Source organism: Paroedura picta, chromosome 15, assembly GCF_049243985.1.
Source record: "Paroedura picta isolate Pp20150507F chromosome 15, Ppicta_v3.0, whole genome shotgun sequence".
Taxonomy (NCBI): Eukaryota; Metazoa; Chordata; class Lepidosauria; order Squamata; family Gekkonidae; genus Paroedura; species Paroedura picta.
Window position 1 is genome coordinate 14,417,290 of NC_135383.1, and position 13,476 is coordinate 14,430,765.

At 46.1% G+C, this 13,476-nt stretch overlaps 1 protein-coding gene across 15 annotated transcripts in view; it reads left to right on the plus strand.

The window, feature by feature from the left end:
* GTF2I (general transcription factor IIi) overlaps window positions 1-6,314 on the plus strand; it is a 54,482-nt gene extending 48,168 nt beyond the window's left edge. For 11 of the 15 annotated variants that reach the window (XM_077312359.1, XM_077312362.1, XM_077312366.1 and 8 more), the window contains 7 exons: window positions 735-918; window positions 1,505-1,533; window positions 2,320-2,388; window positions 3,230-3,304; window positions 3,889-3,933; window positions 4,650-4,726; window positions 5,666-6,314. In XM_077312359.1, coding sequence (XP_077168474.1) covers window positions 735-918; window positions 1,505-1,533; window positions 2,320-2,388; window positions 3,230-3,304; window positions 3,889-3,933; window positions 4,650-4,708 — 461 coding nt within the window. In that variant the 3' untranslated portion in view covers window positions 4,709-4,726; window positions 5,666-6,314. The remainder of the gene's footprint in view (window positions 1-734; window positions 919-1,504; window positions 1,534-2,319; window positions 2,389-3,229; window positions 3,305-3,888; window positions 3,934-4,649; window positions 4,727-5,665) is intronic. The other 4 variants (XM_077312367.1, XM_077312375.1, XM_077312361.1 and 1 more) reach the window with 3 other exon arrangements.
* Window positions 6,315-13,476: the final 7,162 nt, after the last annotated feature.

The following is a 13,476-nucleotide window of genomic DNA, read 5'->3' on the forward strand; positions in this document are numbered from 1 at the left end:
GTTATGCCACAATGTACCATGAAGGGTTTTCAGCAAGGCTGCATTTACAGTTCCAAGGAACGTGCTGAAAGAGGATTTCTTTTGAGATCGAAGAAGCTGAAAACTATAAAGCAGTAAGGGTGATGAAGACAGTGGCAGTGCAGGGAAAGAGAAAGCCGAGATGCACAAAATGGGAAGCAGTCGATTTTTCTTCTCCGGGTGACCTCCATTGTACGGCATCTCGATCATTATAGAATAAAAAGTTTGTTTACACCATTGTTTGCCCTTTTTAAATGGAGGCAGTCTTAAATTTGGGGTCATCTGCTTTTATGTATACTTTTTAATTTTTAAACAGAGGTCTGCCTGACATCGAAAGTCATGTAGCTCTTGAGTAAACTGGGATGTCGTGCACAAAATTGCCCCCGTGTACCGCTTGTTAATCCAACTCTGTACACCGTTTCAGATTTTGTTCCCTTTCATCCATGAGGTTGTGCTGAAAGGATAGAAATTACCACCACTTGAGAGCCCCATATCTAAGAGATTGAATTCCAGGGATTCAGCAACTGTAGATATATCCGCTGAATTTGGTGTTGCTTTTTATGATAAGTTTGTCACTGTATAGCTTCTCAAGTAAACCGTGCCTTCTCCTTGGAATAGCTAAAGCTTACCTACACATAACTTCCTATTTATGTCATGAATTATGTGTAACTTGGGAGCTGTCCTGTGAGTTTACACCCCTTATTTTCTCTCATTAGGGGAAGCCATTGGTATGGGGTACCCGGTGAAAGTCCCCTACCGAAAAATCACTGTCAACCCTGGGTGCGTGGTGGTGGATGGAATGCCCCCTGGCGTCTCGTTCAAAGCTCCCAGCTATCTTGAAATCAGTTCTATGAGGAAGATTTTGGATTCAGCAGAGTTCATCAAATTTACTGTCATTAGGTATTTAGCTTTCAGCTATATATGGTGCTATATATGGTGTAATCTATGAATACTTAGCTGGGGGTGCATCTGCTAGTCGTGGATTTTTTCTTGTTTTGGGGTATCCTTGGAAGAAACTGCCACATCTTTTACATTAGTAATTAAGGTACAACCAAGGCAAGTGACCCACACTGTCACTGTGTGTGGGAAATTATTGGCCCGCCTTTTAAAAGGGGCACACGTGTCGTGAAATCTCAGCCTGCCTTGACATAGCCTATGTGCCCAGCATGAAAGAGGATGGACAAGAGGCCAGCTGAGGTCTGTTAAGACATGCGTTTGGCATGGCTCTCTGACAAGTCTGTGCTTCAGGCTTCTTGTCTGCAGACATTCAGTGCATTGTTTGTCCCTTAGAGCAGGTACATAAACCTCCTGCAGATTGTTTCATTTTTTTTAAAAGTCAGCTTTGTTAATTCCCCTTGACGCCTAGTTAATGTGGCTCGTGCATAATTTTAACATCTCATGGCGATATGCCAAGTGTCCGAAACGCACGCAAAATACCTTTTAGGACGATAGTGTTTCATGATCTTTTCCCTCCCTCTTTCAACAGACCATTCCCTGGACTAGTAATGAACAACCGTAAGTATTTTTTTATAGGGGTGAGTCTGAAGTTTTTTATAGAGGTGATTCTGAAGTTAACAAATTGATAGCTTGTGTGTTGCTAGTAGCATGGGCCATGTTATTCCCAGTGGGAAAGAGCTTCCGTAATGGCATGTCATAGAGCAGGACAAATACCTGTCATACAATGCCGCGGCAAAATTTTTCTGTCCTCTCCAGAGCCCCTTTCCGTCATTTATTAATGTAAATGGCATTTGTGCCACACTATATACCTTCCTGGCACTGTCACTGTGTGTGGGAAATTATTGGCCCGCCTTTTAAAAGGGGCATCGTGCCTCTATTCCAGCTTCAGAACATGTGTCACAGACTTGAGGCACACATTGCCTGTTGGTCAATGGCAGCTGTGTGTCTTGGGAGGTTCATGGTGTAGCTTGCTTCTCCCACACGTGAACAGAGCACCAGGAATGTAGTGAACGCCAGGGGCTGTTTGCGCCTCATTTTGGATCATCCGCTTAAGTATCCTCTGCTTAAAGGACAGCCATGTCGGTGTAAGTTCAGTCGTCCTGGGGGTTGGGGAACATTGGAGAGCATGATCCCAAACCCGCTAAGCAATTGGCACGCAAGGGAGAACTAAAAGAGTCCCAAATTACTTTGAGTCAATTTCTTAATGCTGCCACGTCCATATTAAAATTGTTCAGCCTTGGCTAACATTTTGCCCAAGGCAACAACTTCATTCAGTGTTTCCCATACGAACGGTTTTAGTCCTGCAGGGCCTCACTGTAACGTTGACTCTACTTGTTCTTTTAGAGCCTGCTGAGAAAACTGAACCGGAAGCACCAGCTGCAGCAGCGCCAGCCCCAGAACCGGCAGTGCAAGGTACATGCTGGGTGGTGAAAAATTGTGGAGGGACCAGAAAGCAGATGCTTCTTTTGGGGGGAAGTAGCTTAGCAGAGGCATCTTGTGCAAGACAGCAGAGGAACTGGTACACTCCACTGGAAGCCTGTTTGGGCATAGAGGAGCTATTTAGCCGGAGAAAGGAGGCCTCCTGGCTCATTTGTCAAACAAGGAAGCCCTCTAAGGGCTGCTTTGACAGATTTATGAAGAGGCCTACATTATGCTGACTGCAGAAAAGCATGTTTGTTCTCGACCTGTACGTGGAAGTCTGTGTTACTGTCTCTGAAGAAGTATACATGCGCCCAAAGCTTATACCCAGAATTGAACTTGTTGGTCTTAAAGGTGCCAGACTTTGTTCTGTTGCTTCTGACCAACATGGCTACCTATCTGAATCGACCTTTCCCTTCTGTGTTCCCCATCTTTTCGTTGCACCATCGTAGTTTCTCTCCGTTTTATTTCTGTAGCTGTAACAGCTACTCCGTTTGTCTTCCCTAAAACCTGTGCTGTTTCTTTCCTCCCCCGTCAGATACACTCTTGGTCTGCTCTTCTCTTCCCTCTTGCCCTTATGTTTGCTTGGGTGACCAAGACACGCAGGGTGTTCACCTTTCAAGCAATTTCAGGGAGCTAATGGCAATTCTCCCTCTGAGTCAGGAGGACATCTTGATTGGGCGATTCCCACCACTCTGTCAGGGAGGCAGGACTAAAATTCTTCCTCTTCCTGTCTCCTTGGTGGGCATCACTCATCCTTCAGTTCTTTTCCTGCCTCGACAGGGAGAACAGCTAGCTCAGTGGGCTTATTATCTTCTGCTTCTCTGTTCCTTAGTTTCTCCAGGTCTGGAAGACAGGAACAGGGAGGCCAACGTTGAATTTCCCCCTTCCCCATCCACAACTGGAACAGGTTAGGCAGGGCTTGGGTGTTTCCAGGAAGAACTGGGGAAAGGACCGCAGTTACTTGATTATTTGGAATTCCTGCAAATTGTTGGGGAGGAGGCTGCATATGGCACTCAGGCCTAACTTAGAGGGCAAATAATTTAAGAGAGAAAAATATTAATGACTTTCAACTATCTAGTGGCGAGAGATGGGATTTTAAAATAAAATCAGAAATGCCGAAAAACGGATGCAAAGTATCCAGTGAAGGGTAGCAGAGACGGGCATTTCCTAAGTGTCGGAGCTGGGTTGCCACCGAAAAATGCAATGGCATTTTAGAATTCCCCTACTCCCTGGTGTTTTAGACAAGGGAAGGGCATCTTGTCATGCTTGCCCTGTTTTGTGGAGTTTTCTCATTGCTCGAGAGGTTGGGCAAGGTGACATGTAAACCCCTTTCTGTCTCCAGGTTCCATGCTCGGAGAGCCTATCCTTCTGGCCAAAGGGCGAAATGTAATTTTCCATAACTCTTGGTGCCCCTTCTGAAGAGTTGAGATAACAGTGTATTCAGACTTATCAGCCACTGAAATAATACATACCTTACTTTTATGTGTTTAGATCCAGTTGAACCAGACCAAATAGTAGAAGTATCGGTGGAGGACGGTAAGTGTCTCCTATGGGATGGCAGAAAAGCAACCGTGTCTTCCACACAAACAGATCATTGCCACACTACCCCACCCTAGTAAAAAGTGCTTTCCGGCTTAGTGTTGAAAAGCATTTTTCAGAGCGATAATTTGTTGCTTCACAGCAGAGAGTATTTGGCCACCCCTGTTCTTAAGCCAGGCGATGTGGTTCTGTGCCTTTTTCCAAATAGCAACCTCTTTTCCATCTGCTGCTCTTGTCTCTCGTGCAGCTGTTCCCCATGCTGCACCTGAGGAACAATCTACCCTCTTAACTAACCCCATGTTGGAGCTTCATTCTTCCTTGGTGTTGTGGTTAGGAGTGCCAACTTCTAATCTGGCAAGATGTTTTTGATTCCCTGCTCCCCCACATGCAGCCAGCTGGGTGACCTTGGGCTCACCAGGGCGTTCATAAAGCTGTTCTGACTGAGCAGTAATATCAGGGCTCTCTCAGCCTCCCCTACCTCACAGGGTGTCTGTTGGGGGAGAGGAAAGGGAAGGTGATTGGAAGCTGCTTTGAGACTCCTTTGGGTAGAGAAAAGCACCATAGAAGAACCAGCTCTTCTTCTTTCCCTCAAATGACAATGTTTGACCACTATTGAACTGTTTGAACTTTATTTTTTCTATGTCCTTGGGGCTAAGAATAGACATTTCTCTATAATGTGGTTTGGTTTTTTGGTTTTTGTCTCGTCCATGCAGATTCGGCACAGACTGAAGAAAACACTCCAATAAAACAGGAACCAGATCCGACGTGGTAGACAGCCACCGGCATTAGGGTAAAAGGAATAGCCATATAAAGGAAATGGAGCAGTGGGTGGTTTTGAGGTGTATCTTTTTAGCTAAAAGACTTAAGTCGCAGCGAGTATCAAGTTTATGATTTACTTTATATCTTGGCCTGTAACAATGTGGTGGGTTGCTTCCCTCCGTGGTTATTCCTCTTGTGATCTTTGGGTTGTGCTTATCTGCCCATGGGTTATCTTTCGTTTAATTTTTAGACCCGGCTGAACTGTTTTGTTTAACTCAGTGGTTCTTAACCTTTTTGATCCAAGTATGCAATGGTATCGTCGAATGCCAATCTGCCCTCCCCCCAGCCATAAAGTAAAAAGTTAGGACTTTAAAACAGCTCGGCAACTTCCTATAGGGAATTTATGATGTACACGTATGGTACATGGATCTCAGGCATATGTCCCAATGAGAAGCTTGTGCATGAAGGCTACCAGCCGACTCCTTAGTACAATGGTGGGGAAACTGTGGCTCTCCAGATGACTATGGACTACAATTCCCATGAACCCCTGCCAGCACCATGTTGGCAAGAGTGCCACAGTTTGACCACCTCTGCTTAATCTAGATTCTTATTTCCCATGTGTTTTTTTATGGACCTTTGGGAGAAATGTGCAGTCTAAGATGAACAGCTCTTCTGTGTGGCTGTCAGAACGGAAGCTGCTGAGTATGGGGAAAGGACATCTACCTAATCCCCCATATCTCTCCCCCTCCTGCTGTGTACGCCTTCCAAGATCTGTAAATTACTCCAGGGAGGGGGAGGGATCATTCAGAATCACCGGATTAACCAAATACAGACGTGTATAAAAGAGCTAACGAAAACAAATTAAACCAACACAATTCAGGACCTGTCAGCAGTAATTATTTTTGTAGGATGTCTAGCTCATTGTAACTTCAACCTTTGCCATTTTGTTTCCTCCTTTCGCTCTCTCTAGTCAAAGGCATCCGGGATTGCGAAGAGTTTGCTGGGACGGCTCTGGGCTGTGTAATATAACTGTATAAGAGAAGTACCTTCTATACACCCTTACCCACCCACCCAACCCTCACTCCAGCCCTCTTCCTCCCCCCCTTTTTTGTACTTTTAGATAGAAATATCTACTTTGTTCAGAAATCCTGGGATTTTGGCCTGAAGCAATGACATGTCTTCACGATGGCTTATGTTATTTTAAAAGACGTGATTGGAAGATCAGATGCTGGACACGTGACTTATGATTGTTAGTTCTTTTTTTTTTAATTAAAAGAAATCAACATGAATTTGCAAAGTATACACCCTCCCGAATTAAAAACCGAATTTTACTGCCCCTCAGTTCATCTTGGCCTTGATTGAAGAAGGAGAAAAACCATGCCTATGATAGTTCAGATTGTCAGGGGGGTGTTTTGTCTTTCTCTCCCCCTCCCACTTTGCTGGGGCGGGTGACATGGGAGGTGGGAGGGGGTGGGATTTTAAATAATTCACTGCAGTCTTTGTTCGCTTTCTCCTTTACTGGCTAATTGGACAATAGTATCTGTATATTTGAAATAATTTTTTTCCTATGATATATATCTCTCAACTCATATGTTTTTAATAAAAACTGGTTTTCCTGACACCGTGGTGTGTTTGAATTATATTGGCATTTTGCCATCCAAATGTGATTGGGGGTTGAGCCAGAGATGAATGATCCCGATTAATGTTTGTAGAGGTCATTTTCCCTTGACCAGGCTTGGTCAACCTGTGGTCCTCCAGATGCTCCTGGACTACAATTCCCATGAGCCCCTGCCAGCAACCGCTGGCAGGTGCTCATGGGAATTGTAGTCCAGGAACATCTGGAGGACTACAGGCTGATTACCCCTGCCCTTGACTGTACATAGTGGATCACTTGTCAAGGTGTCATGGCCCTCCAGAAGAAACCCATGTAAGCTACAACTGAGCAGAAGGCAGAATGCGGCTCCATTACAGCTTCTTCATAAAATACTCCCCAGGCTGGTGACAGTGAAATCATTGTAGTGCACTGATTTTTAAATCATTTACAAAGTACAGTAATAGTGACGAAACGTCAGGATTTTATTTGCTGGGAGAAGAGCTGGGGTTTTTTGAACCCCACTTTTTACTACCCGAGGGAATGTCCAAGCAACTTAACAATTGCCTTCCTTTCCTCTCCCGACGACAGACATCCTGCAAGGCATGTGAGGCTGAGAGAGCTCTGAGAGAACTGTGACTGGCCCAAGGTCACCCAGCTTATCTACATGTGGAGGAGGAATGGAGAATCAATCCCAGTTCTCCAGGAGGGCAGGATTCAACTGGCAGAGAAACTCTGGGATCTTTTCCAGTCAAGTGTTCAGATCCTTGCAGGGGCGCAGTCCCTGTGTGTGTGTGTGTGTGTGTGTTGTTGGTTTCTTGAAGCTGGTTTGCATGAGGCACAGCTACATGACCGCCCTAGTGAACCACTGGCCTTGTGGGAAATGAATCAGGGAGCACGTATCTCACTCAATAGATAATATAAGGCCAGAAGTAACGGGAGTCCTGACCTCTGTGGAGCGTGGCCACTTCTTGTTTCCTTTGGCAGCCATGTTCATTGCTGAGAAACCAGCTAGTTTGTTTTTTTTTTTGCATCCTCTGAGAATAACAGGAAATTAGAATGTTAAAATGGGGCGTGGGGGTGGGAATGGACATCTACTTAACCTGGGGCTGTCAGGAAATTGTTTTTCAGACTGGCTTGTGGTCAGTGGCTTCTGACAAGTGCTTGCCCACTTCGGCTGTGGGTCCCATGGCAACTGGGCTTAGTCACAAACATGGCATAGCATAGACCTCTATCGACCAGAAGAGTTGGATTTATACCCTGCTGTTCGCTGCCCGAAGGAGCCTCAAAGCGGCTTACAATCGCTTTCCATTCCTCTTCCCACAGCAGGCACCCTGTGAGGTAGGTGAGGCTGAGAGAGCTCTGACAGGACTGCTCTGTGGAGGGCAGCATGATCAGGGCTGTAATGAGCTCAAGGTCACCCCACTGGCAGGATGTGGGGGAGCAGGGAATCCCACCTGGCTTGCCGGATCAGAAGCAGCCGCTCTTAACAGTTACACCACACTGGCTGTAAATTCATTGGAACGGAGAGGCCACAGAGAAATGTTGCAAATCTCCATTGAACTGCGGTGGTGGTGAAGTTCAAGCCAAAATCGGTGAGGTTGCCAACTTTTTGGGTCTAAGGAGCAGTAAGAAGCTGACGACAGGCTACAACATGTCTAATTTCCTTCTTGATTCCAGGAAACCACAGCAAAACAAGGTCCAGTTTACAGCTTGTTTTCCAGAAAATCTCTCTTAGTGGCTCCAAAATTCCTTATAGTTCCAGTGATTTGTATAATATCAAACTTGATACAAATATCCAACTTGGAAGCATCCAAAGGACTGCCGGTTCAAGAATTATTGAGGGGGATCATTTACTAAGGTAGGCGGTTGCCACATACACTGCCCCCCCCCCCCCCCCGCTTAATAATTTGTGTTAAGTCACTTTACTGGAACCATAAGACATTTTGGAACAACTGAGTATATTCTCTTGAATATTTCAGCGATATTCTCGTGAAAACGAATTGCAAACCGGATCTTGTTTGGGCTGTGGTTTCCTGGAGGAAATCAGACGTGTTGTGGCCTGTCAGCTACTTACTTCTCCTTCACGTTCTGCAGCTGGCGGGACAACTCTCCAGGCCTGACAGGTGACTCCAAATGCTGAATTAGCATCAGGATCCCACACAGAGCTAAGGCCTCATGTCTGCAGTCAAGCTGGCCAAAGCGGCCATTAAACCCTTAGTAAAAGTGACAGAGCCAGGCCAGAAGAAGAGAGCTGGTGGCTGTGCACGCAACCATTGGGCCTGTGGTAGGCTTAGCAGGGGGTTGATGCTGCACTGCGCATGGGATACATCCTATGTTCTTGCGGTGGTAAGTGCATCAAGTCAGAGCTGACTTACAGCAGCCCCATAAGCCTTTCAAGGCAAAGAGACCTTCAGAAGTGGTTGGCCGTTGGCTGCCTGTGTGTAGTGACCCTACACTGGCCTGGCTTCGTTTCTGGGATCTGATGAGATCGGGCTAGCCTGGGCCATCCTGGTCAGCATATGTGCTTGCACTGGCAGTCAATCCAACACCTGTGGTACAGTGATTAGTATCCTGGACTAGAACAGCCTTTTTCAACCTTTTGACCATGAAATAAATTTTCAGACCTCCCGGAAGTGATGTCAGCTGGCCACGCCTACCTACCATGCCCCCTGGAAGTGACATCACCTGCACCCTCCAAACAATACCGCAGCCAATTCTCCCCTTTGAAATTGACATCCATGGCCTACTCATTGAGCCCTCCGGATGGGGGCAGCCAGTTTCCTACCTTATGACTAAGTCCATTAAGGCATGAGGTTGCAGACTGCGGACCCCTTCCGGAGCTCCTGAAGACCCCTGGCTTGGAATCCATGTAGTTTCCTATCTCCTCTCTGCCCTTGGGGCTCATTGAATGGTTTGGGGTGAGATGCTTTCTCTTTTAGCCTAATCTACCTTACCAGGGTGGTGGTTGGTAGGTCAAGATGGATCACCTTAAAGAGTAACAAAAATCATGGCAGGGTACAAGATTTCACTTCCCGTGGGAAGAAAAAATGCAAGAGCCACTTTGGTGTAGTGGTTAAGAGTGTAGACTTCTAATCTGGCAAGCCAGGTTTGAATATGCACTCCCCCCACATGCAGCCAGCTGGGTGACCTTGGACTTGTCACAGCACTGATAAAGCTGTTCTGACTGAGTAGGAATATCAGGGCTCTGTCAGCGTCGCCTCCCTCACAGGGTGTCTGTTGTGGGAAGAGGAAAGGGAAGGGGATTGTAAGCCACTTTGAGACTCCTGGTAGAGAAAAGCAGCATATAAGAACCAACTCTTCTTTTTCAATACAGATTAAGTTATCTCCTAGTATTTCCCCTCCTCTTCCTCCCTTTGAGTTTTGCCTGTTCATTCGTACAAATGCAGAAACTCCCAATAGGTTTTTCTCACAGCCCAGATCTGTTTCCTGTCGCAGACACCTTCTTTGTGACTTGAGATGCCGGCTGTTTTCACATCTGGACTCTTTCACAATTAACAGGAAATGAAAATGCTAAAATGAAAATATTTCATTTCCAGTCAACTTGGAGGTTCCAGGATTCTTTCTTTCTTTCTTTCTTTCTTTCTTTCTTTCTTTCTTTCTTTCTTTCTTTCTTTCTTTCTTTCTTTCTTTCTTTCTTTCTTTCTTTCTTCCTTCCTTCCTTCCTTCCTTCCTTCCTTCCTTCCTTCCTTCCTTCCTTCCTTCCTTCCTTCCAAATCACTTGATTTTGAACGTGCAAAGCCTTTAGGCTCAGGAAGGGTACTTCTAGTTTCTCAGGATTGGGATGAAGGCAGTTAATGAAGCTTTATGTGGGGTTGAGTCTAGTTAGTATATAATTTTTTTTTTAAGAAACTTGCAAACTCTGCAAATTTTTGACCTGGTATCTCTCTTCCCTTCTCCAGTGAACGTGCATTTATTGTGGCTAAAGCAGAACTTGGAAGCTAAGCAGGGCTGGCCCTGGTTAGGATTTAGATGGGGGACCACCAAGGAAATTCAAAGGGTTGTTCCACAGAGGGCAGGCAATGGCAAATTCCTTCTGTCCATCTCTTGCCTTTCTGACTGCCCTTCTCGACTTTTTTTACTATTGAGAAACCCCTGAAACATTCTTCAGGCTTCAAGAAAACCCAGAAGTGGCACAATAATGCAGAATATGGTTGGGAAGCATCGCTGTGGACATGCCCACTCAAAGCTCCTCCCCTCCCCACCCCCTCCAGGCCCATCACTGGTTATTTTGGGAGGGGTGGACAGGTCGACATGACTATATATGTTCACATGACTCGATACACGCTTAACAATTTTTAAATAAAAAAACAACAACTCCCACCCATTCAGGAAACCCTTCCAGGGTGATCAAGAAACCCCAGGGTTTCACAAAACCCTGGTTGAGGAAGCCTGTCCTGTGAGGTCATCTGCAACTGCATGGTACTTTCCACCACCCATTTTCAAGATGATATTATTATGACGGTGCTTGTTCATTTTGGTTTATTTTGCCCTGACTCAGGTGCCCCAGGCAGATGGACCGTGTCACTTCTCAGAAACTGAGCAGGGTAGACCGTTGCTAGTATTTGGATAAGAGACCAACAAGGAAACCCAGGGTTGCTACGTAGAGGCAGGGGATGGCAAGCCACCTCTCTTGCCTTGCAAAGTCTATGGTGTTGCCATAAGTCAGTTGCGATTTGAGGGCAATTGATGCACACGTGTGCATTGCACAGTGCTGCTCAAGCGAAGGTCTGGTTATCACCTTCAAGGCCATACGCGGGCTGGGACCAGTGTATCTGAGGGATCGCCTCTCTGCTTATACCCCCCAAAGAGCCTTACACTTTACCAATTCCAACTTCCTGGTGATCCCTGGCCCCAAGGAAGCTTGCTTGGCCTCAACCAGGGCCAGAGCTTTCTCCATCCTGGCCTCCACCTGGTGGAAAGAGCTCCCAGAGGAGATCAGGGCCCTGGCAGAACTCAAATAGTTCTGCAGGGTCTGCAAAAGGGAGCTTCTCCACCAGGCATTTGGGTGAGGTCGACCTGAACCACGGCTTCCCAAGGGCCCTCCCCCTGAGCTCCCACCTATGGCACCCACTGCAGTTCCACCCAACCCACTGGGCTATCAGTATGAGTTACTTTAATGTTTAATTTTTCTACAGTTCCATGTTGCTTGTTGTTTCATTTCATTCATCATTGTTAATCTAAGTTATCCGTATTGTTTCTGTTCTGTTTCATGTGAACCGCCCTGAGACTTCGGGGAGGGTGGTATACAAATATAATGAATGAATGAATGAATGAATGAATGAATGAATGAATGAATGAATGAATGAATGAATGAATGAATGAATGAATGAATGAATGAATGAATGAATGAATGAATGAATGAATATGCTCCGGGTCAGTCTCGATCTAAAACAGCTGAAATGGGCAATGCCATCGAAAACAGGCCCTGAGGCTAAGGACACACACCCCTTCAAAATCACGTACAATGTTTTGCCAGGATCAAGCTCGTGTTAAGGACCGTTCTCATTCTAATTCCGAAATGCATTGCTCCCTCCACCCCTGAAACGTTCCAAGCGTTGATGCTGGTTTCTCTCCAAGGTTTCTGGGGATGATCAGCCAGTTCCTCAGCTGTGTTGTGTATGTGCCGGGGGCAGAAGGAGTGGTCCACAGGAGGTTCTGCTTTTGGCTAACCACATGCAAATGACCCTGACATGGCCCAGGAAACCACAGCCCCCTCTTAGATAACACGTTATTGCACAAAGCTTGCTCCGTGACTGTAAGCATGTCAGTAAACTGGAAATCAACTGGGTCTCACTCTCTCAGGAGGTTGGTTCATATTGCCGTCTGCAGCGGCCACCAAATTCGTTGGGCTGATGGGACGGGCCAAGTTCTAACTCCTCCCCTTAGCCTCTGCCACTGACTCACTTGGACTGCATTCCGATAGTGCTGCAAACTGACATTATGGTGGGAAGGGCATGAGCAGAGCTGTATCTACATGCAAATGAAGCAACCTATAGCTTGGGGCCTCAGAATATGTAGGGGTCTCCAAATGAGTTCAAAAATAACAACGCTAGAATCCATTGTGAATGAACCTCCCCTCTCTCCTTCCTTGTTGAGTGGGGAATCTCAGTAAGAGGGTAATTCTGTTTGGTTCTATATTGTTAGGGTTGCCAGATCTGGGTTGGGAAATATCCTAAGACTCTGGGGGTAGAGTCAGGAGTGAGTGGGATTTGGGGCAAGGGAAGCTATGGCAAATCTAGGCAGCATCCTAAAAAGCAGAGACATCACCCTGCCAACTAAAGTGCATCTAGTCAAGGCGATGGTCTTCCCAGTTGCAATGAATGGCTGTGAAGGTTGGACCATAAGGAAGGCCGAGCGTCAAAGAATTGAGGCTTTTGAACTCTGGTGCTGGAGAAGACTCTTGTGAGTCCCTTGGACTGCAAGGCGAACAAACTGGTCAGTCCTAGAGGAGATCAGCCCTGCCTGCTCCTTAGAAGGCCAGATCCTGAAGATGAAACTCAAATACTTTGGCTACCTTATGAGAAGGAAGGACTCCCTGGAGAAGAGCCTAATGCTGGGAGCGATCGAGGGGAAAACAAGAAGGGGACAACAGAGAATGAGGTGGCTGGATGGAGTCACTGAAGCAGTAGGTGCAAACTTAAATGGACTACGGGGAATGGTAGAGGACAGGAAGGCCTGGAGGATCATTGCCCATGGGGTCACGATGGATCAGACACAACTTCGCAACTAACAACTAACAACAATATACCACCCTCCCTTACTGCTCAGGGCGGTTTACACTGGAACAATCATGAAAACAGTACAATATGATAGACATCTATCTTCTTTGAATATTTAACATTCTTAGCAATAGGAACTTGAGTCAAAAAACCTTCTTAACAATAGAAACTTGAGTTTGTTTTCCTTCCTCCCCATAGATTCCTCTTTCTCTGTGTGGATTTGGTTTGTCGTTATTGTTTTTCTCTATGTGCTTTCGTCTCCTATTGGGTTGGCCCTGGTCATCTTTTTTGACATCTCAGAGTTCTTTATGGACAAGCCATGGCTGAATATACAGAAAGGGCCCAAAGAGGGAGAGGGAGGCTTTCACATGCATGGACTTCAGGTTCTGAAAGGCTTTAAAGGTCAAGACTAGTACTGTTTGAACTGAAAACCATACTGTCAGGAGA